Here is a 26367-nt window from a genome sequence, read left to right on the forward strand (position 1 = left end):
CAATGGCTTCTTCCCCACTGCCATCAAGCTCCTGAACGGACTTGAAAAACCCTAAATCTATCTTGGAATATATTTCCCTCAACTTGCACTAATGTCATTATGTTTATTTTTAATTTATTTTGTAATGAAAGTTATGAATAATTTATGTTAATTTAAGCTTATGTAATTTATGTTTGTCATGTCTGTAATTTACTGTTCTGCTGCTGTAAAAATCTAATTTTCATGGCATTTATACCATATACACCCATGACAATAAACTTGAACTATTTCCCTAATTCTTTAAGATATTTATTAGTCTTTCCATGATAATCTACCTTCTTTACTCAGCAGGAATCTACTTTTAAAATGTTCTGTGTATGTTATTTATCCCCTCTCAAATCACCTAGATTGATTTGTTCTTTGCTCCTTTCCTCAGCAGGATTGTGTCCTTGAGTGTCTGGTGGTATCTACATCATTGCTCAGAATAACTGGTCAGCAGGAAACAAACAAAAGTTGCCGTCACCACCCCTTCAACATTATTCTGGTCCTTGATAAATAACTGTAAACTAACTCCAAATTATCAAATGATTGAAGTTGTAATTGGAGAAGCTGCTTCACATCCTTTTCAGGAAGTCTTTAAGTAGCTTCTAAAGTTAAGCTCTTATTTTAAATGCTGAGAATTCAGATGTTTTCACCCATTTTCTTAATTTAATAAAAAATACCACAGCTGGAAGCATGCAAGTCTGCATTCCGTGAGCTTTTTCCTAATCAAATCCCAATACTAGAAATCTGAAGTAAAAACAGAAAATACTGGAAACACTCAACAAGTCGGGCAGCATCTGTGGAAAGAGAAACAAATTTAAGATATCAGGTCCAATCTCCTTCTACATTATGAACAAAGCCATAACTGTGAAGTCTTTGACCAGAAATATTAACTCTTTTTCTCCTTCTGCAGCTGCCTGACCTGCTGAGTGCTTTCTGTTTCTTTTAATCTCAGAAATAAGGACACATTTACATTTATTATTAATGCAAAACCATCCCTGCTGCCAAAGCTGTGGTTTATATATGGAATCGGGGCTGTCATAGATTATACAGTTATACAGCATGGAAACAGGCCTTTTGGCCCAATTCATCCATGCCAATCAAGATGTCTATCTATGCTAATCTCAGTCGTCTGCATTTGGCCCACATCCCTCTCAATCTTTCCCACCCATGTTCCTGTCCAAATGTGTTTTAACTGTTGTAATTGCACTGCCTCTACTACCTCCTCTGGCAGCTAGTTCCAAATAATCACCATCCTCTGTGTGAAAAACCTCAGATTCGCTTTAATTCATTCCCTTCTCACCTTAAACCTATGCCCTCTAGTTTTTGAATTCCATACCCTGGGGAAAAAATTGTGACTATCCTATCCATACCCCTCATTATTTTTGTAAACCACTATAAAGTCACCCCTCGGCCTCCTTCGTTCTAGAGAAACTAGTCCCAGCCTATCTAATCTCTCTTTATAACTCAAGCCCTCCAGTCCAGGCAACATTACTGTGAATCTTTTCTGCATCCTCTCTAGCTTAATCACATTCTTCCTATAGCGTGGCAACCAGAACTGCACACAATGCTCCAAGTGCTTCCTAACCAATGATTTGTACAACTATAGCAGGTCATCCCAACTCCTTTACTCAATGCCTTTGCCAATGAAGGCAAGCATACCGTACACCTTCTTCACCACTTAGTCTACTTGTGCCACTACTTTCAAGGAACTATGCACTTGAATCCCAAGGTCTTGCTGTCCAATAACACTCCTCAGGGCCCTGCCATTCACTGTGTATGTCCTGGCCTAGTATGACTTCTCAAAATGCATCTTCTCACACTTGTCTAAGTTAATTCTATCAGCCATTCCCTTGCCCACTTTCCCAGTTGATTGAGATCCTGTTGTAACCTCAGACAACTGTCCACTATACCGCTAAGTTTGATGTCATCTGCAAATTTGCTAATCATGCTGCAGATTAATCACTACTTCACCTGGAAAAACTGTTTGGGTCCCTGGATGGTGGGAAGGAAAAAGGTGAAGGGCTCAGATGTGGCACCTCCTGGGATTGCACGGAAAAGTGCCACATGATAGAGAGTGGAAGGCAGGGATAAAAGAGTTGTACCAGGGAGTCACAGAGGATCCCTATGAAATGCTGAAAGTGGAGGGAGAGGAACACGTGTTTGGTGGCGGAACCTTGTTGGAGCTGGCAGAAATTGCAAAGGATGATTTGTTGCATGCAGAGGCAGGTGGGGTTGAAGGTAAAGGCAACTTTGTTCTTATTCTGTCCAGAAGAAGGAGTGAGAGCAGAGGTGTGGGAAATAGGTGAAATGTGGTCAAGGGCTCTGTCCACTACAGTAGAGGGGAAGCCACAGCTAAGGAAGAAGAAAGACATTTCAGGGGCACAGATGGGATTATTTTAGATAAAATGGGATCAGCATAGATAGGCATCTTGGTCGACATGACCAGTCGGGCCGAAGTTCAGTTCTGTATAACTATAAATCTATGTCACCCACATGCTCTTCCAAATCATTTTTATATGACGAACAATGGAAGACCCAGGACCAATCCCTGTGGCACCCCACTGGTTACAGGTGTCCAATTTAAAAAGCAACCCTCCACCAACACCCAGCCAATTGTGTTGCTAATTTGCTATCTCACCCTGGATCCCATGTATTCTAACTTTCTGGACCAGCCTTCCTTGTGGGACCTTGTCAACGGCCTTAAAGGCTGTAAGAAGCATCCCGGAGAAGTTAACAAAATATTCCAACAAAGGGGACTCTGTCACAAAAGTCAAGGTTTGAAATGTGATTGCTCTGAGCAAGCGCGCCATCCCCGGCCGCCTGCGAGTGTCCTATTGGAAACTTCAGCCAGGACTCTCCAACTGCAGCGATGGGTTTCCGCTCCACGTCAAGGTTATCTAGACTGGAGCCACCGTCTAAAGCAGCCTAAAGTAACCTGGTGCTCACCTTTAACAAAATGAACCCTTCTGGCCACAGCGGGCAGACTCCTGTTCAACCCCAAGATGCGGTCCAGATGGAATGCAAACACTTCGCTGACATCCACTGGTCTCTTGAGAACTCCGCACCGCTGTCGGCAGCCGGCCGATTTTGACAAGTCCCGGGGACCGGGATTGCCCTCTCGCCGGTTAAGTAGGTGCTGATCTCCGCCGACACCTTCAAATAAAAACAGAGGTCGGCGTCCAGTTTGGGGGACCTTGTGAATCTGAGCGATACTGGAATCGGCCAAGAAACGCATGGCATTGATGTCCTCCTTACTGAACCAGAAAGGAGCGCTCTCGCTGTAAATCCGAATATTGCTCCCAGTGTTTGGATTTCCTGCTTGGTTGGATTTCCTCTCCCTTGTACTTTTTGAACTTTTCAACCTAGGTTCCACCTTAGCCCTGGCGAGAGGTAAAAGTACTGAGTTCTCCGTTCCCCCCAATCTTTGGTCTATTGGTTCATTGTCCTGACTAGTGAATAGGCTGGGATCACTGTCCTGCACAGGTTGTGTGCGTTTAGCCTTCCACTTCTTCCTGAGTTTGGGTCTCACTGTTCCCCTGATGTTGGCCGGTTTTATCCGTTTTGATCTAAGTGTTATGTACACCACGTTGGGGTTGAAAGTAACCTTCTCCTGCTCGCTTTCGCCGGCTCGAAGGGTGCGGGGGAGCCGACTAACGGGCTCGGCCTCCCTATTGTCCTCATAGTCAAAGATCCGGACCTGGAATAATACATTGCCTTGCATCACAACGAAGGCGTAAAGCAAACAGGCTGCGGCGATCAGCAAATTCCTCCTGGTCTTGGGACGTCTCCCGCTTGTCATCCAGACACAAGGGACAACCAACAAGAAACAAAGTTTGCCAGGTTTTAAAGAAGTCATCCTTTCGGCGTCCCAACATGATGGACAGAACTGAAAGTGACAGGCGAGAGGTTTCCAAAGATCAGGTAGCCAGCATAGTCCTTCACTGCTCTCCAATCTGCCCGCACCCAGCAATGTGACAGGCAAATATGGAACTGTGAACACCCGCTGGCTCACGCCTCTCTGTAAATGGTATAAAGCGATTCGCAGGGAATGAATGGAGAAACTGAGCAAACTGCTCCCACACCGCACAGCAGAAGAGAGAGAGAGAGAAGCACTGGCGTCAGTTAGGAACTCTAGCTGGGGAGGGGCGTTTTATTTACATTGGAACGCCGCTGGATTGGATGATACTGTCACTTTTCGTTCTAAACAACCTGCACTGTAAATAATTTCAGCTGTTCTATTCTAACAGTCCTGTCACACATTGAACGTCTCATTTAAATAAAACAATCGCAGAGAATCGTGCAGATTTCGCACGGTCTGCTCTTTTACACATTGAAAAGATTCAATGATTACATGCGAGCTTGCATTGTCTCACCATTTGCTCGCCTGTCTGGAAGAAGCTGGTCTACAATCGTGTAATTTTGCCAGTTTGTGCAAATCCGACAGGGTCCTCTGTCACTGAAACAAGCCCATCACTAATTGGGTGAAAGAGGTCAAATGGTTAATTTTGCAAGGTTAGTTAACATGTATTAACGGCCAGGGAATGAAACTACCGGCAGGGCGTGTTTTACATTTTTCGGAGGGGCGAAAAATGATGTTCGCGAATAGTGATGTTCGATGAAACAGATGTTGAGAGAAAGCATCGGAACAACAACTTCTTCCAGCGTCTGATGCAGTAAAGTAGTTACAGCAGCAGAATTTCTCCTTCTCCAGCTCAACCAATTGCCAGACGCTTACCAAGCTACATAAACGGAGAAAGACAGCGGGGAACGACAGTAAGGATTGTTTCAAACTGACAACATTGCACTGACATCATTGCGTCTTTGAGGAATGCGAATGATTTTTTTACTTAAGTGTTATTAATAAATCAACATCACGCATAATCTGTAAACTACTTAAATGTAGCTGAAATAAAGGATTTTCTCATGACTAATAAGATTTCATCTTTGCTTTGCATGCATGTACACCGACCTGGCAATTATACTGTGGGTTCTTACAAACATGTTTGAACTTGGGAACTGAACCATAGAGATTTGGTGCACAGAAGCGCCGGATCTTCGCTGCCTGAGAGACCAATAAAGTAGCCAGGAAAGGTGGAAATATAAGATTTTTTTATAATCACGAAACAATCAAATTTGGAGTAGGAGCTATATAACCCATAACAAAATCGCGGCACTGGGATAAACTTGAACCCTTTTATGCGCAAATCCTGCATAAAGCCGCGGTAGCCCAGGTTACAGCATGCTAGAGATCATTTCCGGGTGAAATCACTCCCACCGTGAAGCTGGCTCAGGCACTTCCCTGCACCGTTCACCTTAGGGCATCCAACGTTTTCCTAGCATCAGTCACGCACCTAACGCCATCACAAACTGTCCACCTCATGTTTCCTCCCTGGCCGACTTAATTTGGAGCTTTTGGTTGGCGTTTACAACCTTTGTTGAACAGTCATAAATAAAAACTAAGAGCACATCCTGCTGAAATTGCAATGAAACATTAATTAAAGGGTCTACATTTCTGACATTGATGTTTTCAACACGGCATTTCACAGTTTCAGTTTTCACAGCTCAAGATATTTGAACCCTCATCACTGGTTGCACCATTACCGATTGCATTTTTAATAACATGCGCTTCAAGCTTCTTTCTGCAATCTTTGCATCATTGATCATTCCACATCTGTCAGTGATAGAGGGCCACTTGCACAGGGCAGATGATAAATTGGTGTATTATTGTCACATGTACCGAGGTACAGTGAAAAACTTGTCTTACATACCCTTCATACAGATCAATTCATTGTGACAGTGCATTGAGGTAGTACAAGGTAAAACAATAACAGAATGCAGTTAAAGTTACAGAGAAAGTGCAGTGCAGGTAGACAATATGGTGCAAGGTCATAATGAGGTAGACTGTGAGGTCAAGAGTCTTATCATACTAGGGGACCATTCAAGCAGGATAGAAGCTGTCCTTGAACCTCATGGTACGTGCTTTCAGGCTTTTGTATCTTCTGCCCGATTGGAGGGCGGAGAAGAGAGAACATCTGGGGGTGGGTGGGGTCTTTGATTATGCTGGCTGCTTTACCGAGGCAGCGAGAAGTGTAGACAGAGTCCATGGAGGGGAGATTGGTTTCTGTGATGTACTGAGCTATGTCCATAACTCTCTGCAGTTTCTTGAGGTCACAGGCAGAGCAGTTGCCATACCAAGCTGTGATGCATCCAGATAGGATGCTTTCTATGGTGCATCAATAAAAATTGGTGAGGGTCAGAGGGGACATGCCAAATTTCTTTAACCTCCTGAGGAAGTAGAGGCGCTAGTGAGCTTCCTTGGCCATGGTGTCTAGATGGTTGGATCAAAGTGGGCTATTGGTGATGTTCTCTCCTAGGAACTTGAAGCTCTAAACCTTCTCGATCTCAGCACCGTTGATGTAAACAGGAGCATGTGCACCGCCCTCTTTCCTGAAATCAATGACCAGCTCTTTTGCTGAAACTGAGGGAAAGGTTGTTGTCATGTCACCATGTCACTAAGCTCTCTATCTCCTTCCTGTACTCCAACTCATTGGCTGCAAACTTGTAGATTGAGTTAGAGCAGAATCTGGCCACACAGTTGTGAGTCTATAGGAAGTAGAGTAGGGGGCTGAGGATGCAGCCTTGTGGGGCACCAGTTTTGAGAATAATCGCAGCGGAGGTGTTGCTGCCTATCCTTACTGATTGTGGTCTGTTGGTCAGGAAGTCAAGGATCCAGTTGCAAAGGGAAGTGTTGAGTCCCAGGTCTAGGAGTTTAGAGATGGCTTTGCTTGGAGTTATAGCATTAAAGGCAGAGCTGTAGTCAATAAACAATAGTCTGACGTAGATGTCTTTACTGTCCAGATACCCCAGAGATGAGTGAAGGGCCAGGGAGATGGTGTCCGCCGTAAACCTGTTTCGGCAGTAGGCAAATTGCACTGGGTCATGGTTGTCTGGGAGGCTGGAGATGATCATAGGTTTTCCAAACACATAGAAGGTCACTGTGTCCCCTTTCCCCATATTTTACCTACCTCCACTGCAGCATTTTATCCAAAATCCTGCAATAAACAAAGTTATTTTAAGATCTGATATCCTCCAAGTGATCAACATGACTAAAGAAGCTCTTCAAACAGCTGGAGAAAAAGCAGGCCTTATTTTAGTGCATTGTTCTGGGTGTTTGTAATCTATCTTTGGTCGGTTTTATGAATTTTGATGTTCTATGCAGCTTGTGTTTCTTGGGCTTAAGTGGGTGAAATATAATTTCCAAGTCTCTCAAAAACACCACAGATTCCTTCACATTCTATGAATTACTTTAAAAAAAATTGCCACAGGCACAGTCATTTTTCTGTCAATTTTTCCAGAAGTGGTTCATATAATTGAAGAGGTCACACTGCCTCAAGTGCATAATGTTGATTTTTGATACATTGCCTTCTGGTCAATAATTTCTCATTTTATTTGTTCCGGTTCTAGTTTTGTATGCACCATCAGTTTGCTACTTGAGGTTTTTAAAGTAAGCATATTCTAATCAGTTTTAAGATAGTTTAATTACTACTCACCGATAATAGAAGTACTTTCTTTTTTTCCTCACACACAATCCAGTGTATTATGTATAGAACATACCAATGCATTTAAATTATTTGGGAAAATTCTTTTGTCTCTAAAAATATTGTTGGAAAGTAAATCAAATATACTTCTGTAATCTCATTGATATGATATTGTAATTAAGTAGCTGTTTTACTGATTGCATATTAGTAGCAAGACTTATGTGATGATAAATTGGGAAGAAGGCTAGAAATAACTATGGACCCAGTGTCGTCAAAATACGGTGAAATTAAGAGAGGCTCATTGCTGGGATATAACTATTATCATAATTCGAAGGACAGAGTGGCCTGTGGCATTCGTTCCACTCATCGCTGCTTTTTCCCCTCAGCCTCTCAGCATGGATTCAGCAACCCCGCAGCTTATTAACAGCGTCTTCTTCAGCAATGACTTTTCGTATCTCCGTTCTGAGCGCCGAAATCAACTGTTTCTCTTCCCCCCACAACCACCCCCCCCCCCCCCCAATCAACGGGGCTGGACACTACTTTGTGCTGTGCAGGATAGCGAAGATAATTATAAAGAGAAACTTTTGAAAGAGATGAAAGAACTAACGCTGTGCAGCGTGAGAGGAAGCGGCCCGAAAATGCTGCATGATCGTATTGTATACTCTGGTATGTCACTTACCATGCACAGCTTTAACTCAGTGAGGATTTACCACAGCCATTTAACTTTGCCATGTGCATTGATTTTTGTATTAAAAAATTAATACTGATTGGTGAAGAATATTTTTTAAAAATTTACCTCCCCGGCGGGGAATTGAACCCCGGTCTCCCGCGTGACAGGCGGGGATACTAACCACTATACTACCGAGGAGTGGTGATAGTTGAACTGCAACTAGTTTATTTAAAGTATGACTCACTGGTTTCATACTATGAATTTTAAGAAGAAATTATACAAAAGTGTCTCCAATCTTCCACCCGCAGCCTAACTATCCCAAGTACAGTTCATTGAGTAGCCAGTATCTTGAGTACCCCACTAAACTTGTGACCTATGTTATAGCAGTAACACATCTTTATTCTTAACTGAAACCTTTCTGGAGTGAGGGTAGAGATGCGGCTCAACCTGCTGAGTATTTCCAGCGTTTACTGTTTTTAATTTCAGATTGTTTTGTTTTTGACTTTTCACGCCATTCACGCGTTGGACACCAGACTCCCGAAACAGACACTCGATTTTTAGCACTATCACAGCAAGAGATTAAAATGTGGACAGAACTAAAACGATACCAAGCCTACTTGAAAAGTGTAACACCCCTCTTTGGTGGATGCTCGGGGTGAAGCAGAAGATTAGCCTCTAGAGAAGGAGCAGTGAAAAAAATAGCAACTAGCTAAACAGTTACAAAAAAAACCTTTTATTTTTAATTTTGTTGATCATTTTTGCACACCGTTTCAGAAACGAATTATTTTCAGGAAAACAAAAAAAAATCTTTGCATTGGCCGGGAATCGAACCCGGGCCTCCCGCGTGGCAGGCGAGAATTCTACCACTGAACCACCAATGCACAGAAATCCGCGCCCCGTCCGCAATAGTGGAGCTTCCAAGCGTCAACCACAGTCAATGATAACTGAACCGAAAAGGGAAGCGCTCAGCACAGTCTGCATGCTGAGGAGGAAGGTGAACAGCAATCGAAGCCTGGAAGGAGAGGGAGCGGACATTACAACAACGAAAGAAAAAGACTGCAGACGCTACAAAATCTAGAGGCGAAAGAAAGAGGCCGGGCCTTCAAATGGCGCCAGCAGACGGCTGCCTCGGGTGGCGCAGTTACCATGGGGACGGCAGGGCGTTGAGCCGGTGTGGTGGGTCACGTGAGGAGGCCGGCTTGGTCACGTGATGAAGCCGGTTCTGGTCACGTGAGGAAGCCGCCGGCACTGGTCACGTTAAGGAGTCGAGGCTGACTCGGGAGACGCGGTGAGTATCCCAGGGAGGAATAGGGAGATTATTCTGGGGTTCGGGGGGAGCCCTGGTCGGGTTCAGCGCCGGTTAACCCGATAAACCAGGCTAAGTGTTGAAGAGTATTGCCAGTTCCAGGATACCTTCGAGTTCAGGGTGCAGGCTCACCGAGTGACACCTGCCCTTTGTTAATCTCTCCTTCCTCTCCCAGTCCCTGGAATGTCTCTCTGTCTTTTGCTATCCGGCGGAAAGCTTGTAGATGAGGCAAGAAAGATAGAATCACCGCTTAAATGAATCTTGCAAGTTCCTTAGTGTGATGTCTTCTTTCCAGGTGAGGAAGAAGAGACTGTGTGTTTGTGAAGTTTTGGAACTTCCGCAGGGACACAGTCTGTTTCAGAAGCTTGTTTTTTTTTCAGTTGACTTGGCATTTTCAACCTCTTCATCTGGGATGACAATGAGTGTAATAGTGTCATAGAGAGTACAGCATGGAAACAGGCCCCTTGACCAGCTTAGTCCATGCCAACCATCAACTACCCACTCACATACTAATCCTACTAACTCCATTTTTTTATTCTCTCCCACATGCTCATGAACTATCTCCTCCTCCCCCCCCCACCCCAAGATTCTGTCACTGGGGACAATTTACAGTGACCAATTGACCTACCAACCTGCACGAATTTGGAATGTGCAAGATAACTGGAGTACCCAGAGGAAATCCAAATGGTCACAGGGAGAACATGAAAACTCCGTTCAGACAACACCCAACATCAGGTTAGATCCCTGGTCTCTGATGCTGTGAGGCAGCAGTGCTGTGGGATAGACTCAAGAATGTTGGTAGCCTTTCTGAAAGCTCTTTGAAGTGCAGGTGCTGATTGCCTCACTGACTTTGAATCATAGCTATTTGCTGGGCCCTGATGTGGTTGAACCATAAATGCTCTCGATACCACCAAAGAATCTGTGTACATAGTGATCATCACATAGATGCTGGATCTCCTGTACTCTCTGCCTTGTGCAAAACCTCTGCAAAACAAAGGTCTTATACTAGCTGGCCCCTGCTACAGACCACTGCAGACTCCCCAACACCCTGCAAAACAAAAACAATAAAGAAAACAAAAGGTCCACCATGAGACCATTTTCTCTGTCTTTGGAGTGACATTTCAGCAAAGGTGATGACATTTGGCAGTGCCCAGCTCAGCCTTTGCCCATGTGAGGGAAAGGATATTGGAAGATCTCAAACCCAATGCAGTTTATAGTCTACTGAGTAGCAATGTTCCCTGTCCTCCTGTATGCAGCAGGGACATGGACTACCTAGAACAGGTGCTTCAAAGCACTGGTGAGGTACCTGCAAACATTCTACAAAATCTTTTAAATCCACTGAAAAGAAAAGTGAATAAATGTAAGCCTCCTCTAATTACAGCTGACCCAATCACTTTGCTTGCGTGTCCAATGCCAGCCTCTTGAAACAGACTAAGTTTCTTCATGGCAAGAGATTATCAGGAGGACTGAGGAATTTCTTTAGGGATATTTTCAAAGCTACCTTGAAAAAAACGCAACATCCTCACTGACTTATGGATTCCCTGGAGTGTGTATGATCAAAAGTGAGAAGGATCATCCAGGATGGTAGTGAGAATCTTAAGTCTCTTCATTAGAAGCATGCAGAAGTCCAGAGGGAATGACAGAAAGAGTCCATCACCTCTCGTACCACCCAAGCACTCTCTCCTCCCCATTTAATACCTCCTGTCCCAAATGCAGCAAAGTTTGCAGATCTTGCAGTAGTCTCTTCGGGCACTCCAGAATTCAAGGAATGGAGTGGAAGCGAGTCCTCCTTGACTGTGAGGGACTTCCCAAGAAGATTGCAATGTGACTCCGTTTTTCTATATTAATCAAACATCTTAATGTTTTGCTGTCTAAACACACCTAAGCTGATGTAAATTGAGTATTATAGCAAGGTTTGGGATTGCGTCATCAAGTCAATGTTTGCCAAGTAATGTAGATGGTGCTTTGGAAACTTTAAAAGTATTTTGTAAACACCAGTTTTAATAAAATGTTTCCTTTGGTTTCAGGTATTTTTCTATGTTGTGTTACACAAATCAGACTAAATGGACAACCGGGCATTTTGGGCAGTCATATATAGCATTAGCATCACCTTCGTAATACCAGCCATCAGCAGTCAAGAAAATGGTGATATCAATTCTGGTAAGTAGAAGAATGAACATAACTAATGCAACTGGTTTAACAGCTTTTAAATAATTATATTAGAGAACTTGTGATAACAGGACACTCAGAGCAGACTGATTCCAGCTTCCATCTCCCACTTCGAACTCGACCATTCACGGCAGACTTCAATTGAGCCATTCAGTGCAGACTGGGACTAGCCCAGGTTCCAACTCTTATCTGATACCGACCCACTTAGTGTAGGCCAGTGAAGTTGCATCTCACACCTTTTACTGTGCCACTCAGCAAATTGGATGCAGGTTTCATCTTCCACCTGATATGAGCCAGTTGGAGAAGACTGAGTTAAGGTTTCAGCTTTCCCCTTTTATAAGCCATTGTGTGAAGCAGAGAGGGGCTACAGAGAGTAAGCTATGGATGATCATATGAGTATGTTTTAGTTTTCTGTAACAATGGAAGTGTTTGTTCTGCTTGTTTCTGTGGATAGCCTCTACCAACTCACCTCCACAGTTCCCAGGAAGGTATAAAGGTGTATAGCCAAAGTGTGACCATGACTGTTGATACAATTTAAACAGTTACTCTGCTGTGGAATTGCATTTTTATCCCAGCTTGGTATGGGTTTGGGTATTCTTAATCTAATCTTGCTCATGTTGCTTCCTGCCAGCAGAGGAGTAATTCATTTGTTTGGAGTAAACTTGAATTGAAGCCTTGTACTTTTATATAGGAAATATAATGCTATAGCATTCCATCAAATGTCTATAGAATTGCATTTTTAATTTTTAACTATTGCAAATATCAAAAGATCCTCGACTAATATTACAAGGTATGTGCTAGAACAGTGTTGCATCAAATCCATGGAAATGAGTTATTTGTTAGCAGCATAACAGTTCTATGTTAGTCCATAGAAATAATTCCCATTAATTACAAGTTATTCACTTTTCTCAATGGTCCACTAAGCATCTGTTGACACATTAAAAGTGGACTGGACATCTATCTCCCACCAAGTTCTGAGCCACTCAGCAGACTGAGTCCAAGTTCCAGTTCCCACTTGGTACTGGGCCACTTCAACCATATTCCATCTCCAGCCTAACAGCCACTCGGAGTTGGCTGGGCTTGGATCCATCTCCTTCCTAGTACTCAGTGGACTGGAGACCTATCTCCCACCAAGTTCTGAGCCACTGAGATTTATATCCAGATTCCAACATCCACTGGCACTGAGGCACTTGGAGCAGACTGATTCCAGGTCCCATTGTAATAATCTTGTGCTCTATCCATTTAGGTAGAAGATGGTAACATGGACAGTGTGGGATCTTGCAAAAGCTAAAATACCCAACATTGTTCAGCAGAGTAAATTGTGGAATGCCCAATGACCAGAAATGACAAGGTCCTGCAGTGAAAATGATAGCAAAAACTTGGGGCTATGGGGAAAGAGAAGAAAACTGGAACTAATTGGGTAGCACTTTCAATTAGTTAACACAGCCATGAACGAAGTAGCTTTTATTTAAAAGGCACAATTATGCTGACCTATTACCTCCAACTGGAAATTGACACCTGTGGTCTGTTGGCACCACACTTAGCTTCTGGATACAGAGGGCTTTCCTCATTGATCTGAACATTCTGGTCTCCAGTGGAGTGGTTTGAATAGCATCAGGGCCTCTGGCACACTGAGGAAGCCCTGCCTTGAGACTTCCATGAAAGCTCCTGTCAACCAGCAGTGGCCCATGCCCAGCTTTGCTAACTATAAAAAGCTATGACGGATCATTTTAATGGTTCTTAAATGTCTCCTACATTAAGAGACATTTAAAAATTATTAAAATTGAAATAAACAGTTCAAAATTTTAAACAACAAATAATAAAATTTAACTAAAACAGCTATAGTAATAAATACTTAAAACATTAAATGAAAGTTAAATAGTTTTTCACAAAGCAACTTTTAAAAAGCCGTGTTGGGCAAGGCCATGCCTCTCAAAAGGTTTCCTCAAAGTTTCACAGATGGGGCTTGTTCCAAACCACCTACATGACCTGAAAACATCAAGTGAAGCCCTGCCGATGCATAGATCAGCCTTCTGTATCAAAGTAGGTGTGCGTGAGGCACTGGAGAATTGGAGCAGTGAATATCAATGACAGGCCCCACTCTATCATTACATTTGCGCCAAAGGTCGCACATCCCAGTACGTTTCCCATTTGATAATCTCTAGCTGGGTTTTGATGCCCTAAGTAATGTCTCAGTTCCCTTCTTGTGGCTGCAGCATGATTGCTGGATGTCTACCCACATTAAGTCAGCATAGATGTCATCAGTGACTCAAGGGAAGCTGCCCAAGGCTAATTGAAGGAGTGGTCTGGGTTGGCTGACTGTGGTGAGCACGTGCTTGAGAGATTGTGGTAGGAATTGATTTTGTCATCCTGTGAAGTGGGGAGCATCAATATCTTGAACTGCAAGCCAAGTGATCTCTTGGGGTAGTGGGCAGACAATGGTGCAAGGGTATGCTGACACTTGGAAAGCACCACTGCTGTATTAACCTTCAGACCCAAGGCTGACCCAGCTGACATACCCCAAGTCACATGCGCCTGGAAATGTACTGGGACATGCAACCAAATATAATGATTGAGTGGGACCTGTCATTGATATTCACTGCTGCAATTCCCCAGTGCCTCACGCACACCTGCTTTGAAACAGAAGGCTGATCTATGCATCGGCAGGACTTCACTTGATGTTTTCAGGTCATGTAGGTGGTTTGGAACAAGCCCTATTTGTGAAACTTTGAGGAAACCTTTTGAGAGGCATGGGTTTACCCAACACAGCTTTTTAATATAAGAAGGAAGACATTGTTTGTGGCAGCTGTAAACTGAAGCAGGAGACACTATGTGACAGTACTGTCAACATTACTTTGAGAACATAGGTCATGGTCTGCTGCTTCTGCACAAACTCCTGTGAAAGCATAAGATGGACTCATCTTTTTTTATTAACATCACTGCCTTTGGTGAAAGAGGCCTGACATCGTATTCACTGTTCCATAGAGCGTCCACATTAATTTGGCCATGAAAGCATTCTGATTGTGGTCCTCAACTGAGTTGTGTGGGGCAGTGTGGATGCATAAATACCTCCTCTAGCAAGCCACCATCTAAGATTCTTTGGGACTTGTGCCAGACTGGATCCCCTAGTGCTAGGTGTTTTTCTCTAAGACGCCAGTCTCTCTAATTGCTCGTTTCTTGTGGTGTCTTTCTATGATGTGGTGTAACAGGATATCAGGCTCAATGACATACTATGGTCACCATTATCCCTCTCTTCCTCATGTCTCCACTCTTCCCTCCTACTCCTCCATCTCTTTTACTGCAAATGTTGGTGTTCAGTGGGAGGACATATCTTGCAAAGAAAGAAAAAAGATAGTTGCTCAAGTCAAAGGAGATTTAGTGATCACAATAACCAGTGTAAGTGAGCGTACTTGGTAGATTCTGCAATGGATTGTGCCTCTGGAACTTGCCTGTCCATGAGGAGGAGAATGGTTTTCTTGAGTCTGGAGATTCACTGCACTCACAAGGACTCCATCCAATGTGGATGGCCTCCCTCGTATATCTGGCTCTTTTACCTTAAATGGAGAAAGTGAACTTTTCATTGTTCTACCTTTGGATACTTGACCTGTATATGGAGGTTGGAGAAGGTTGAACTTCATGGGGCAGTTGGGGGGATGATAGTTGAATCGATTATTTGTATTTGTGTGCTTAACAGTATATGTGTATGTGTCTGTATATCTCGATAAGAGAAGAGTCTTTTCTAGTGTGTAGCTCATCTTGAAGTATCTTGTGAGGGTGATGTCCCATGGAACCCAGGGAGAGCGAGTTAGGTGGATTCAAAATTGGCTCGAAGGTAGGAAGCAGAAGGTGATGGTTGAAGGTTGGTTCTCAGAATGGAGGCTGGTGACTGTTGATGTGTTACAGGGGTCAGTGCTGGGACCCTTGTTATTCATTGTTTATATAAGTGATTTGGATGCAAATGCACAAGGCTTGATCAGTAATTTTGCAGATGATATGAAATTAGGAGGTGTTGTTGATAGTGAAGAGGGATATTGTAGAATACGGGGGGATCTTGATCAGTTAGGGAAGTGGACCAAGGAGTGGCGAATGGATTTCAATACAGATAAGTGTGAGGTGATGCATTTTGGAAAGTCAAACCAGTGTAGGATTTATACAATGAATGGTAGGGCATTAGGGAGTGTAGTGGGACCTAAGGGTACAAGTGCATTGTTCGTTGAAAGTGCCATCACAGGTAGACAGGGTGGTGAAAAAGACATTTAGCACACTGGCCTTCATCAGTCAGAGCATTGAGTATAACAGTTGGGACATTATGTTGCAGTTGTACAAGTCATTAATGAGGCCGCATTTGGAGCAATGTGTACAGTTTTGGTCACCCTGTTATAGGAAAGATGTGGTTAAACTGGAAAAAGTGCAGAAGAGACTTACGAGGATGTTGCCAGGACTAGAGGGCCTGAGTTATCGGGAGAGGTTGGCCAGGCTAGGCCTTTATCCCTTGGAATGTAGGAGAATGAGGGGTGGCCTTATTAGAAATGTTTAAAATTATGAGCGGCATAGGTGAGGTGGATGGTAACAGTCCTTTCCCCAGGGTCGGGGAGTCCAAAACTTGGGGGCATAAATTTAGGGCAAGAGGGGAAAGATTTAAAAGGGAACTGAGGGGCAACTTTTTCACGCAGAGGGTGGTGAGTGTATGGACGAGCTGCCAGAGGGAGTGGTTGAGACAGGCACAATAGTATAATTTTAGAAGCACTTGGATTGGTACATGGAGGCGCAAGGCTTAGAGGGATATAGGCCGAATGCAGGAAGGTGGGACTAGCTGGTGGGCACTGTGGACTTCTTTTTCCATGTTGGTGAATCTGTGAAGTCTTGCCTTCTCTTCACAGCCTCCTTCACCTGCATTAATGTGTTACTGTGTCACATGCCTTTAAAAGTTGATGTTCTTAGAATGTAGCAAAGTGTCAATGGCTGCACTACATTTAATGTGGCCATATCGGCAACCCCGTGGTTCCCACTTTATAACTCCACTGAGAATGTAAACTACCCTGATGCTTTTCAAACTCATTTCTGATGAATTCCACAATATTTTGTTTTGAGGAAGACAGGGTTTGGCACAATAGCTAAATACAACATTGTTCTGGTGCATGAAATCCAATTTCTAGACAAGAAGTCTTGACAGAGCAGATACATGGAAGATCTTTCTCCTGGTAGTGGAGACTATACCTAGTAGGGTTGGGTGTGATGACAATGGAAGATGTTACTACCTCAGAAATAAGTGGTGACCATGTGATAAAGTGAAATTTCTTCACTCAAAGGACTTGTGAATCTTTGGAATTTTCTACACCGGGGCTGTGAATACTGACTGTATTTAAGACTGCTGTCAATAGAGTTCTAGATGCTATGGTACAGGAGACAGAGGGAGAAGATAGAACCATGTTCTTGGTATAGTAGAGCAGGCTTCAAGGCTGTACGATCTACTGCAGGTCCTAAATTTTGTCATCTTATGTCATTGGCTATCAAGTTTCTTACAATAAAACAATTTTCGTACAGTTGTGTCTACATGCAGCAATGTAATAAATGAACAAATAATTTGTTTATAGTGTTGGTTGAATGAAAGATGCTGACCAAATCATGAGATGAATGCCTCTGCTCTTCAAATTAATGTCATAGAAATGTGTATGTCCATCTGAAGTGTTTAACATCTTATTTTTCATCAATACTTCCTCAGTACTCAACAGTACTTAAGGCACGTGGGATCCACAGGACTTGGTAGATTGGATTCAAAATTATCTTGGCCATAGAAGATCAAGGGTAGTTGTCGTCCCGAAATCAATTTCCCTATCCGTCTGCTGTAAATAACACAGTGCCACGAGGTCAATTCGAACAAATACCTTTATTAGCAGTGCACCGCTAGGAGAATTCTCTTCAGCACTCACTAAGAGTCGCTTCCTGAGTTCTCCCCGAACAAAGGGCAGACAGACATTTATACAGGAATTGTCACGCACATCCCATGCAAACGGCGCCGCGAGTTTCGGTCAAGCTATAGAGATCTCGAGACAGCTATCACACCTTTTGTCTTAGTATAATTGAGTTATGGTCAAGGCTTTCAAAGGCAGGTATCACCCTTCATTGTTCAGACCAAGTCTTTACCTCGATGTTAATTACACTCAGTATCGCCACCGTCTGACATATCGGAATGGTTCGTTACCCGAAACAAAGGCAGTTAACATACTTAACATTCCAACCTAACTAGTGGGTCAGCAGCTTGCTAGTCCTTGCTAAAGAAATATAAATGCAAATATATATATATATTTTTTGTTTGCCAGTTATAGGTATGGTTGCAATTCTTAACCCTTCACTTCCTCATAGTGATGGAGGGGTATTATTCTGACTGGAGGTTTGTGAATAGTGGTGTTCAGCAGGGGTCAGTGCTGGGACCTCTGTTGTTTGTGACGCATAAAAATGATTTGGACGAAAATGTAGGTGAGCTGATTAGTAAGTTTGCAGACAATACCAAAATTGGCGGAGTTGTAGATAGTGAGGAAGGTTGTCAAAGGATACAGCAGGATATAGAGCAGTTGGAAATATGGGCGGAGAAATGGCAGATAGTGCTTAATCTGGACAAATGTGAGGTGTCGCACTTTGGGAGGTCAAATGTAAGAGAGTATATGCTGTAGTAAATGACAGGACTTGCAGGAATACTGATGTGCAGAGGGATCTTGAGGTGCATGTCCATAGCTCCCTGAAAGTAGCAACACATGAGTAGTAAAGAAGGCGTATGACATGCTTGCCTTCATCAATCAGGGCATTAAGTATAAAAGTAGGGAAGTCATGTTACAGCTGTATAGAACTTTGGTTAGGCCACATTTGGAGTATCGTGTGCAGTTCTGGTCACTGCATTACAGGAAGGATGTGGAGGCTTTGGAGAGGGTACAGAAGAAATTGCATGGATTAGAAAGTATTAGCTATGAAGAAAGGTTGAACAAACTTGGATTTTCTTCTCTGGAATGTCGGAGTCTGAGGAGCGACCTGATAGAAGTATATAAAATTATGAGAGGCATAGATAGGCTCGATAGAGTTTTTTTCCCCCAGGGTGGAAATGTCAAATACCAGAGGGCATATGTTTAAGATGAGAGGGGCATAGTTTAAAGGAGGCAAGTTTTTTTTTACACAGTGTGATAGGTGCCTGGAAGGCATTGCCAGGGAAGGTAGTGGAGGTGGAAGCAGATAAGATAGCAACATTTAAGAGGCATTTAAGGCGCATGAACAGGCAGGGAATGGAGTGATATGGATCACATGCAGGCAAATGGGATTGGTTTAAATTGGCATCATGGTTGGCACAGACATCGTGGGCCAAAGGGCCTGTTCCTGCATTGAACTGTTCAATGTTCTAGTTACATCTATTTCTTTTGATTTGCCCTGAGCATCACAATTTGACCAGATTGCTAATTTAAACCTATCTGGATTTTAATTCTTTCCTGATATTTGGATTTTTTTTTAAATGTGTCTTTTCTCAAAGCAATAATAACCTATAACAAATAATTTAAATTTTAAAAAAAGTTCTTCAATTTAAAAAAAAGAAACAACTGATTCTCAGATCCATTCTGAAGGCACCTTGGTGGAGAATTGTATCAGGGCTCTTTTGAAAACAGAAATGTCTTTGCACAATGGTAAAATGTGACCTAGAATATCAGCAACATTGATGAGGTGTCAAATATATTAGGAAGATAACATTTGTGTCCATTTCCCTTTGCAGAGTGTAAAGCCAATGATGCACCACATACATTTCCTTATCCTTTGGGATTTATGTTTTTGCAGATGAGTGGAAAAGCCCCAATGTCACAGCTGTTCACCCGTGGGAACAGCCCTCTAACGCGGGAATGCATAGCAGCTCAAGTCAAACATCTGGACAAAATGGAAGTCATTTGGCATTTGGATTCGCTGCCTGTGCTGTTTCAGTTGTGCTTTTTGGGAGCAATTTTGTTCCTGTGAAGAAATTTGATACTGGTGATGGTAATTGTACAGCTCTGCTTTCATTATAGTTTATAGTACCTCGAATGCCATGCTATCTATTGCTCACTACCTGAACAAACCTTAGCATCGAAATTATTTTAAAAATTGTCCTCAAAGTATAAATGTAACATTGACAAATCCATAAACTATTATAAATTTTGTTTCCTACCAGTCTCCTCTAGTAATTCATGAAATCTTCACATTTATTGCTCAGTTGAAGCATTTAAAAAAATCTTTCAACATCAAACTGTCGATTCTTCTCAGAATCTTGTACATATCAATGAGTTCATTCTCATTTTTCTAAACTCCATGATCTATGGGTCAGTCTTAATTAATCACTCCATATAGGGCAAACTCGTCATCCCAGGAATCCATTCAGTGAATTTGTGGTGCACTGATTCATTTCAGGCTACAGAGGCCAAAACTACAGAGTACTCCAAAATAGCTACCGCACATAGTACTCCATGGGGAAAGAATTGCATCAAGATGACTTTTGTACTGCCAAATCCTTTGAGATCAAGACCACAGAACCTTTACAACACAGGAGGCCATTAGGCTCACTAAGTTCATACCAGCTCATCGTATAGCAATGTACTCAGTACCATTCTCTTTTTTTTCACTGGACTTCAAGTTATTTAACCTTGGGCCTCTCAAATTCCCTTTTAACTGTACCTCCACCATGTTTACAGAACCAGAGTTTGAGATCATAACCAAATCTTTGTCGATCCTCTTGTGTACATTATTAACTTCATTGTTTACCACGTCTCCAATTTTAGTGTCAACCGTAAATTTGGAGATTTTACCCTGCACACCCATAAAATCACAAGAACCTGTTGTCCAAACACTGACCCTGTCGTGCCAGCACTGGGGAACCCTGAATACTATACTTCACTCTGAAAAGCAGTAATTTAACACCACTCCCTGCTTTCTACCTGTCATTTTTTATTTTATCCGTGCTGCCACTATTTGGCTGCTAAGCTAGCTTGAAATGTCAAATGGCCTCTGAAAACCCACATTGAGAATATAAGAATTATAAGCAGAAGTAGGCCATCTGGCCCTTCATGTTATTCAAAAGAGGCTCGATTATTCATCAAGATCATGGTTGATCTCCTGTCTTGGCACCATTTTCCTGCACTATTCCCATGTGGGGTAATTCTCATGATCTATTGATCTCTGTTTTGAACGAACTCGATGACTGAGCCTCACAGCTCACAGTGGTAGAGAATCTGCTTCTCTCTTTTATGCATTTTCTGGCTGCTATTCCTCAAACTTCTCATCAAAAATTTCAATCAGGTTGATGAACGCAATTTGCTTTTAAAAGGCAAAAATCCATACAGCTCTCTTTTATTAACTGTTTGTAAAAGCTTCCCTACCAGTGAGGTTAAACTGACAGACTTGTGGTTGCTTGCCATGTACTCATACAAGAGAGTCTCATTTTCCAGTCCTTCAACAACCCCCATACATCTAGGGAGGATTGGAACATCTTGGCAAACTTTCTGCAATCTTTTTCACCACTTGCCTAAACAGCCCGAGGGTGCATTCCATTCAGACCAGCTGATGTATCCCTTCTCTTCAGTTTTTACCCTGTCCAGTATCTCTACTACTACTGTTTATTCTGATATATTGGCAGCATTTTCTTTCTTGCTAAAGACCAATATAAATTACTTCCCATTCCCTCTATACATAGATTTCATTCTTGATCCTTAATTAATCCAACCCATTCTCTTACCACCTACTTACAATTCACATGCCTATAGAAGTTTTCTTCTATGTTGACTGCCATTCAATTTTAATATTCTCTCTTTGCATATTTGTTTTCCTTTTCACCTCCCCTCTCAATTTAGAACATTCAGCCTGGTTCTCATTTGAATAACCCATTCCCCTTCCATCACACACCCTTTTTTATTGTTTCATTATATTCTGTCTTTTGTCATCAAGACAACAATGGCTTTGATTCTCTAATCTTTCTCTTTGTTGAAATGTATCCAGTCTGTACTTAAAATGTCTCCGTTTTAAGGGTCTCACATTGTCCTCATACAATTTTGCTTACTGATCTTTGGCTCAACTTTATCCTGCCCAGGTATTAGCAAATTGCATTAAAATCAGCCCTCCTCCATACAAGAAGCTTGCTGCTTGACCTTCTCCATTATCAATCTGAATCTTATAGTATGATAACCCCAAGTATTCTCCCAGTGATATTTGGTCCACTTAGCACACCTCATTCCCCAGTACTGCATCCTGATTCAATGGGCAGAAAACACTCCGACCAAGGAAGTTCTTCTGAAATCATTTGTGGAATATCCCCCCCTGTCTTCTAATTTTAACCCAATCAGTATTGGGGTAATTGAAGTCCCACAGTTTCATCATCCCACAGTTCTTGCACTTCTCTATAATTTCCCAGCGGATGTCTTCCTCTATCTCCCTCTCACTATTTAGCAGCCTGTAGAATGCCCCAGCTTCCTGATGGTGCCCTTCTTGATTCTTCAATGAGTTGGATCCTGTCCTTGTTCCGTCAAGGACATGCTCTCTGTCCAGCACTATAATATCTTCCTTAAGCAGTGCTGCCTCCCTGCCTCTTCTTATTCTTTCTTGTTTTTTTCCAAAAAACATTGTCTCCAGGAATATTAAATGTAGTTATTGCCATTTCATCATATTCACACATAGCTATTTGTGCATGCAGCTCAACAACCTTACCTTCTACATATGTGTGGTTACACACATTCTAAACTTGCCTTTGCATTTCTCACAATTTCACTAAATAATTTTAAATATGGGAACACGATTTTTTTAAATCAGAGAACCACGTATTGATGTAAATATAACGATTGTGAGGATATTGAGGTGTGGGGACTGGAGAAGGAAAAAGTCAATACAAATCTGATTGTATTTCTTTTAGGGTTGTTTTTCCAGTGGATTCTTTGTGCGGGAATATGGATTGTGTCTTTGATTGTCAACTTAATATTGCAGTGCCCTAAATTCTGGCCTCTTGCTATGCTAGGAGGTTTTGTATGGGCAACAGGTAAGTGCTCTCTGTTTCCTAATAAAAATCTTATGCCCACTAATTCAAATGTGTATATGTATGCACTGTAAAATTGCATGAAGTAAGCTAAAGTTAGCCTTTACACCTAAACTATTTGATATCTGTTGAACGTATTGGGCCAACATATGTCAAGATTAATGTGGAGCTAATACTGCTCACTCTTATTTGTGTCTGTCTGCCCAGATCATCAGAGACGTTCCCAACCATGGGTTGGGATCTTTGTCTTTAATCCTTCTATTCTCTTCCCTAAGTTGTGGCCTTGTGCTGTAGGTCTTCCTACCTAACTTATTAATCAGGCTGGTTGTGGGAGGCATATCAAAAGAAATTAAATTCTTTCTTACGGAACTGCTTCCGGTTTGCCTAACCACCTCAACTCTGAACGGAATGTAAATTAAGGTTAAAATTCAAGCTTTGATCTTTCAAATTTAAATATGTGATGTGTTGCTTTCTTCTATCAAGGCACTAAAAATTAACTATTACAAATGTAAAGCCATTGATAAGTTGTGAACTTCATAAGTTTCTACATTAAATTTTATTTGCCATTTGTCTGCCCATTTTACCAGCCTGTCCACATTCACCTGAAGTCAAGTTACTTCTCATTGTTTGTACATTTGAATTTTGTGCCCTCTCAGGTCCTAAAATCCACTTCAGGTGTGTGTCTGTGTGTGCGCGCTTGGCCCTTGGGGACCACCCACTGTATACTTCCTCCCAGCTTGAAAAATGGCTCTTCACTCCCACTTTCTGTAATTATAAACAAATTTTGTATCCATGCTGATACCATTTCTTTAATCAATTGGGCTTTAATTTTGCTAATGAGTCTATTTTGTTTGTGGACTTTTTTTTGTAGTTGTAATGGACAATCTATTCCATCAGTTTCTTTATAGGGGAGCTGACGAAGGTTTGCTTGAATACATGTAAATTGGGCATAGTCCTCTTTCCTGGATCTCAGTTTCAGTTGAACAGCAAAACTGGCTTTTCCAGCTTCTTGTGCTGCCCCATTCTACTTGCACAGATGTGCTATGTACAATTTTTCAGTACCTTTGTTCTAATTAAAAAGCTTTATTTTAAATTATGATGCATTGATGCATAATGAACGATCATTCCTCCAAATTTAATTGGATGAATTTCTGTTAACAAACATTCAAAGTGAGAAACCAAAAGCACTAAAATGTGTTTGACAAATAAAGCATTGAATTTAATTAATTAAAACAGATCAATTATTTAGTTTGAATGTTTTCATCGGAAAACCAACCATTTTAAAAAATGTATTTTCTTTTCCACTTCCTTCTTTTCAAGTAATGCTGAGGTAGAATTATCAGGCTGCAGACAGAACCTCAGTATCTAAACTACTGACCATTCTTTATACCTGAGCCAAGAAAGTGAATATTGGTCAACTTTTTTGGTATGGGAAGTATGCACAGTAAAGTACAACTCTGCATACCCGTGTGAAGAAGAGTATTCAGCAATGCTATTAATGGTTAGAATTCTTCTGCAAAGTCACTGAGACCAAATGTGATGGAGTTTTTTTCCGATGCCCTTCAGATAATTCAGCTCAGGAGTAAAAATCTGGGGCCTTTTTACCCTTCGGCTTAGCTAAATAGCAATTTTCACCTGTAACAATTCCAGCTTCAGTATATACATTTGTTTCAAGAACTTCGTGTTTGGGGATAGGCAGGAAAAGCATTGCAGCATGCAATCCTATAACCATAATTTTAGTTTTCTTATTCCATAGTAGTACAATGAATGGGTTGCAAGAGAAATGAACCAGATTTCATCTGACTGTTAACAGTTATTCATTTAGAGTATGCAATGGTTGTGCATTGATTCAGTTTTGCCATATATCGTGAGCTAACCCACATAATAGCTGTTTCAGTTTTTTCGATAGTGTTTTCAATGTTTTCATTTAAATGAGTAATAATTCCCATTTATGCACCTCTAATCCAGTCCGATATTGTTAACTTGCTATGTCACTGTCATTTCATTAAATTGCTTTTGTATTTGATTAAAGCACATATTTGAGCAATTTTAAAAATAAATATTTTTTCAATTAAACCAGTTGTCATACAATAACAAATTAACAGTTAATTCCCACTTAATTTATCTCACAAATTCCTTTAGTAACAGGTAATTTGCTACAAAGCTACTTCACACATTATCTTCCCAAGCTATGCCAACATGTTTAATATATCGTAATAGCTATAACTGTATACAGCAGATGTTTTTACCTCCTCCAAGTGGATTAGAATGTGCAGATTTTCTCTAATTTCCCATAATGGTAAAGGAGGTGGCTCGTGGTTAGAACAAAATTCTGTCTTGCATCAAACCCTTTCAGAGCAGTTGACTTGGTTTTAGGCCCAGAATGCCAAATACCACTTGCGGTAGGTTAACTGAAGGTGTAACAGATTATGACATTTACCCGTCCATTTTCTAAACAGTTGTAAATTCATTCATCATAATATTGCCATAGGAAAGGAAGACATTAACACATTAGTGAAAGGTTTGCAGAAATGCTGGTAATGTGGATTGAGGTACAACTAACAGGTAAGAACACTAACCCAATAGGTTATGGAGCACAGTTTCATATTTATCTATCACACAGAAGTGTGAAATCTCAGTTTAAGTTCTGCTATGTTTATTTTTAGAAAATGAGGCTGAATTCAAGAATTAATATTATGGTTGCCTATTTTTGTTTTTAGGGAATATAACTGTTGTTCCAATTCTGAAAACTATTGGTTTAGGCCTTGGAGTTTTAATCTGGGCAGCATTTAATCTCCTGATGGGATGGGCAAGTTCTAGGTAAGTCAACATAGCTAAATGCATTGTCCTCTTGCTGTCATCACTTGTTTACTTTGATTTGAAAAATATAATTGCTGGTTAAGAATTTTTATTTGGAGAGGGGGGATATTTTCCAACTGTTGCTCACTCATTCTGGCACTTCGATATTACCCAAACTTTCAGAGTTCTCTATAGATTTAATTTTATTCAAAGAACTTAATATATCTTCAGTATAACTTTATCCATTGAGTAGCCACATGGCCAGCTAAGGAAAGCCTTGAAAACTTGCTACAATCTGCATCTGGGATTAAATAGTGTATGAAAGTGAGTGTTTAGTTACTGTTCAGACTGACATCCAGTTGTCATGATCAGGTAGAGGTCAGAAGTTCCTTCATTCGAAGTGAAAGAGATAATTATTGGGCCTAACTGTCCTGGGCCAGGCTCACTGCCAGGACTGGCTACTTTCCCTCCACGCCCAACAAGTAAGGCAGAGCAGGTTCCATATTGCAAGTAAGCCTCAGACAACATACCTTTAGGCACTAGCTCTTCTGGCACCCTGTGCTTGCCACCTGCCAAAGGCTGAAAAACAGAGACATGCAAAAAAAACAACTATTTAGCCTTAAATATTAAGGACTTTTATTAATTATCAGATATTTAATTTAAGCAAGTAATTAAAGGCAATAAAATAAAATCAGTAAAGCACTTACTGTACCTGCACTTAATGTTTTCCACAAGATTAGTGACCTCATTTAAATGAATGAGGAATGGAATAGAAGAGCAGGAGAATATTTTTCAACCATATGCCTCACTACTTAATTGAGTTAATTGAGGTGTATAA

The 26367-nt window shown here is 41.5% G+C and overlaps 2 protein-coding genes and 2 non-coding genes across 10 annotated transcripts in view; 1 reads left to right on the plus strand and 3 right to left on the minus strand.

Moving 5' to 3' along the window:
- gask1b (golgi associated kinase 1B) overlaps positions 1-4895 on the minus strand; it is a 54244-nt gene extending 49349 nt beyond the window's left edge. For both annotated transcript variants that reach the window (XM_052010545.1, XM_052010546.1), the window contains exon 1: positions 2971-4895. In XM_052010545.1, the coding sequence (XP_051866505.1) occupies positions 2971-3880 (910 nt within the window). In that variant the 5' untranslated portion in view covers positions 3881-4895. The remainder of the gene's footprint in view (positions 1-2970) is intronic.
- Positions 4896-8358: 3463 nt separating this feature from the next.
- trnad-guc (transfer RNA aspartic acid (anticodon GUC)) lies at positions 8359-8430 on the minus strand. The gene has a single exon. It is a non-coding gene; the product is annotated as a tRNA-Asp (tRNA).
- A 612-nt stretch (positions 8431-9042) lies between these two features.
- trnag-gcc (transfer RNA glycine (anticodon GCC)) lies at positions 9043-9113 on the minus strand. Its single transcript has one exon. It is a non-coding gene; the product is annotated as a tRNA-Gly (tRNA).
- A 40-nt stretch (positions 9114-9153) lies between these two features.
- Positions 9154-26367, plus strand: part of tmem144b (transmembrane protein 144b) — a 52216-nt gene continuing 35002 nt past the window's right edge. For 2 of the 6 annotated variants that reach the window (XM_052042814.1, XM_052042812.1), the window contains exons 1-5: positions 9155-9520; positions 11566-11698; positions 19520-19714; positions 22611-22733; positions 25451-25550. In XM_052042814.1, the coding sequence (XP_051898774.1) occupies positions 11602-11698; positions 19520-19714; positions 22611-22733; positions 25451-25550 (515 nt within the window). In that variant the 5' untranslated portion in view covers positions 9155-9520; positions 11566-11601. Of the gene's footprint in view, positions 9521-10124; positions 10274-11565; positions 11699-19519; positions 19715-22610; positions 22734-25450; positions 25551-26367 lie in introns of those variants that run through there. The other 4 variants (XM_052042807.1, XM_052042815.1, XM_052042787.1 and 1 more) reach the window with 4 other exon arrangements.

Source organism: Pristis pectinata, chromosome 2 (genome assembly GCF_009764475.1).
Source record: "Pristis pectinata isolate sPriPec2 chromosome 2, sPriPec2.1.pri, whole genome shotgun sequence".
Lineage (NCBI taxonomy): Eukaryota > Metazoa > Chordata > Chondrichthyes > Rhinopristiformes > Pristidae > Pristis > Pristis pectinata.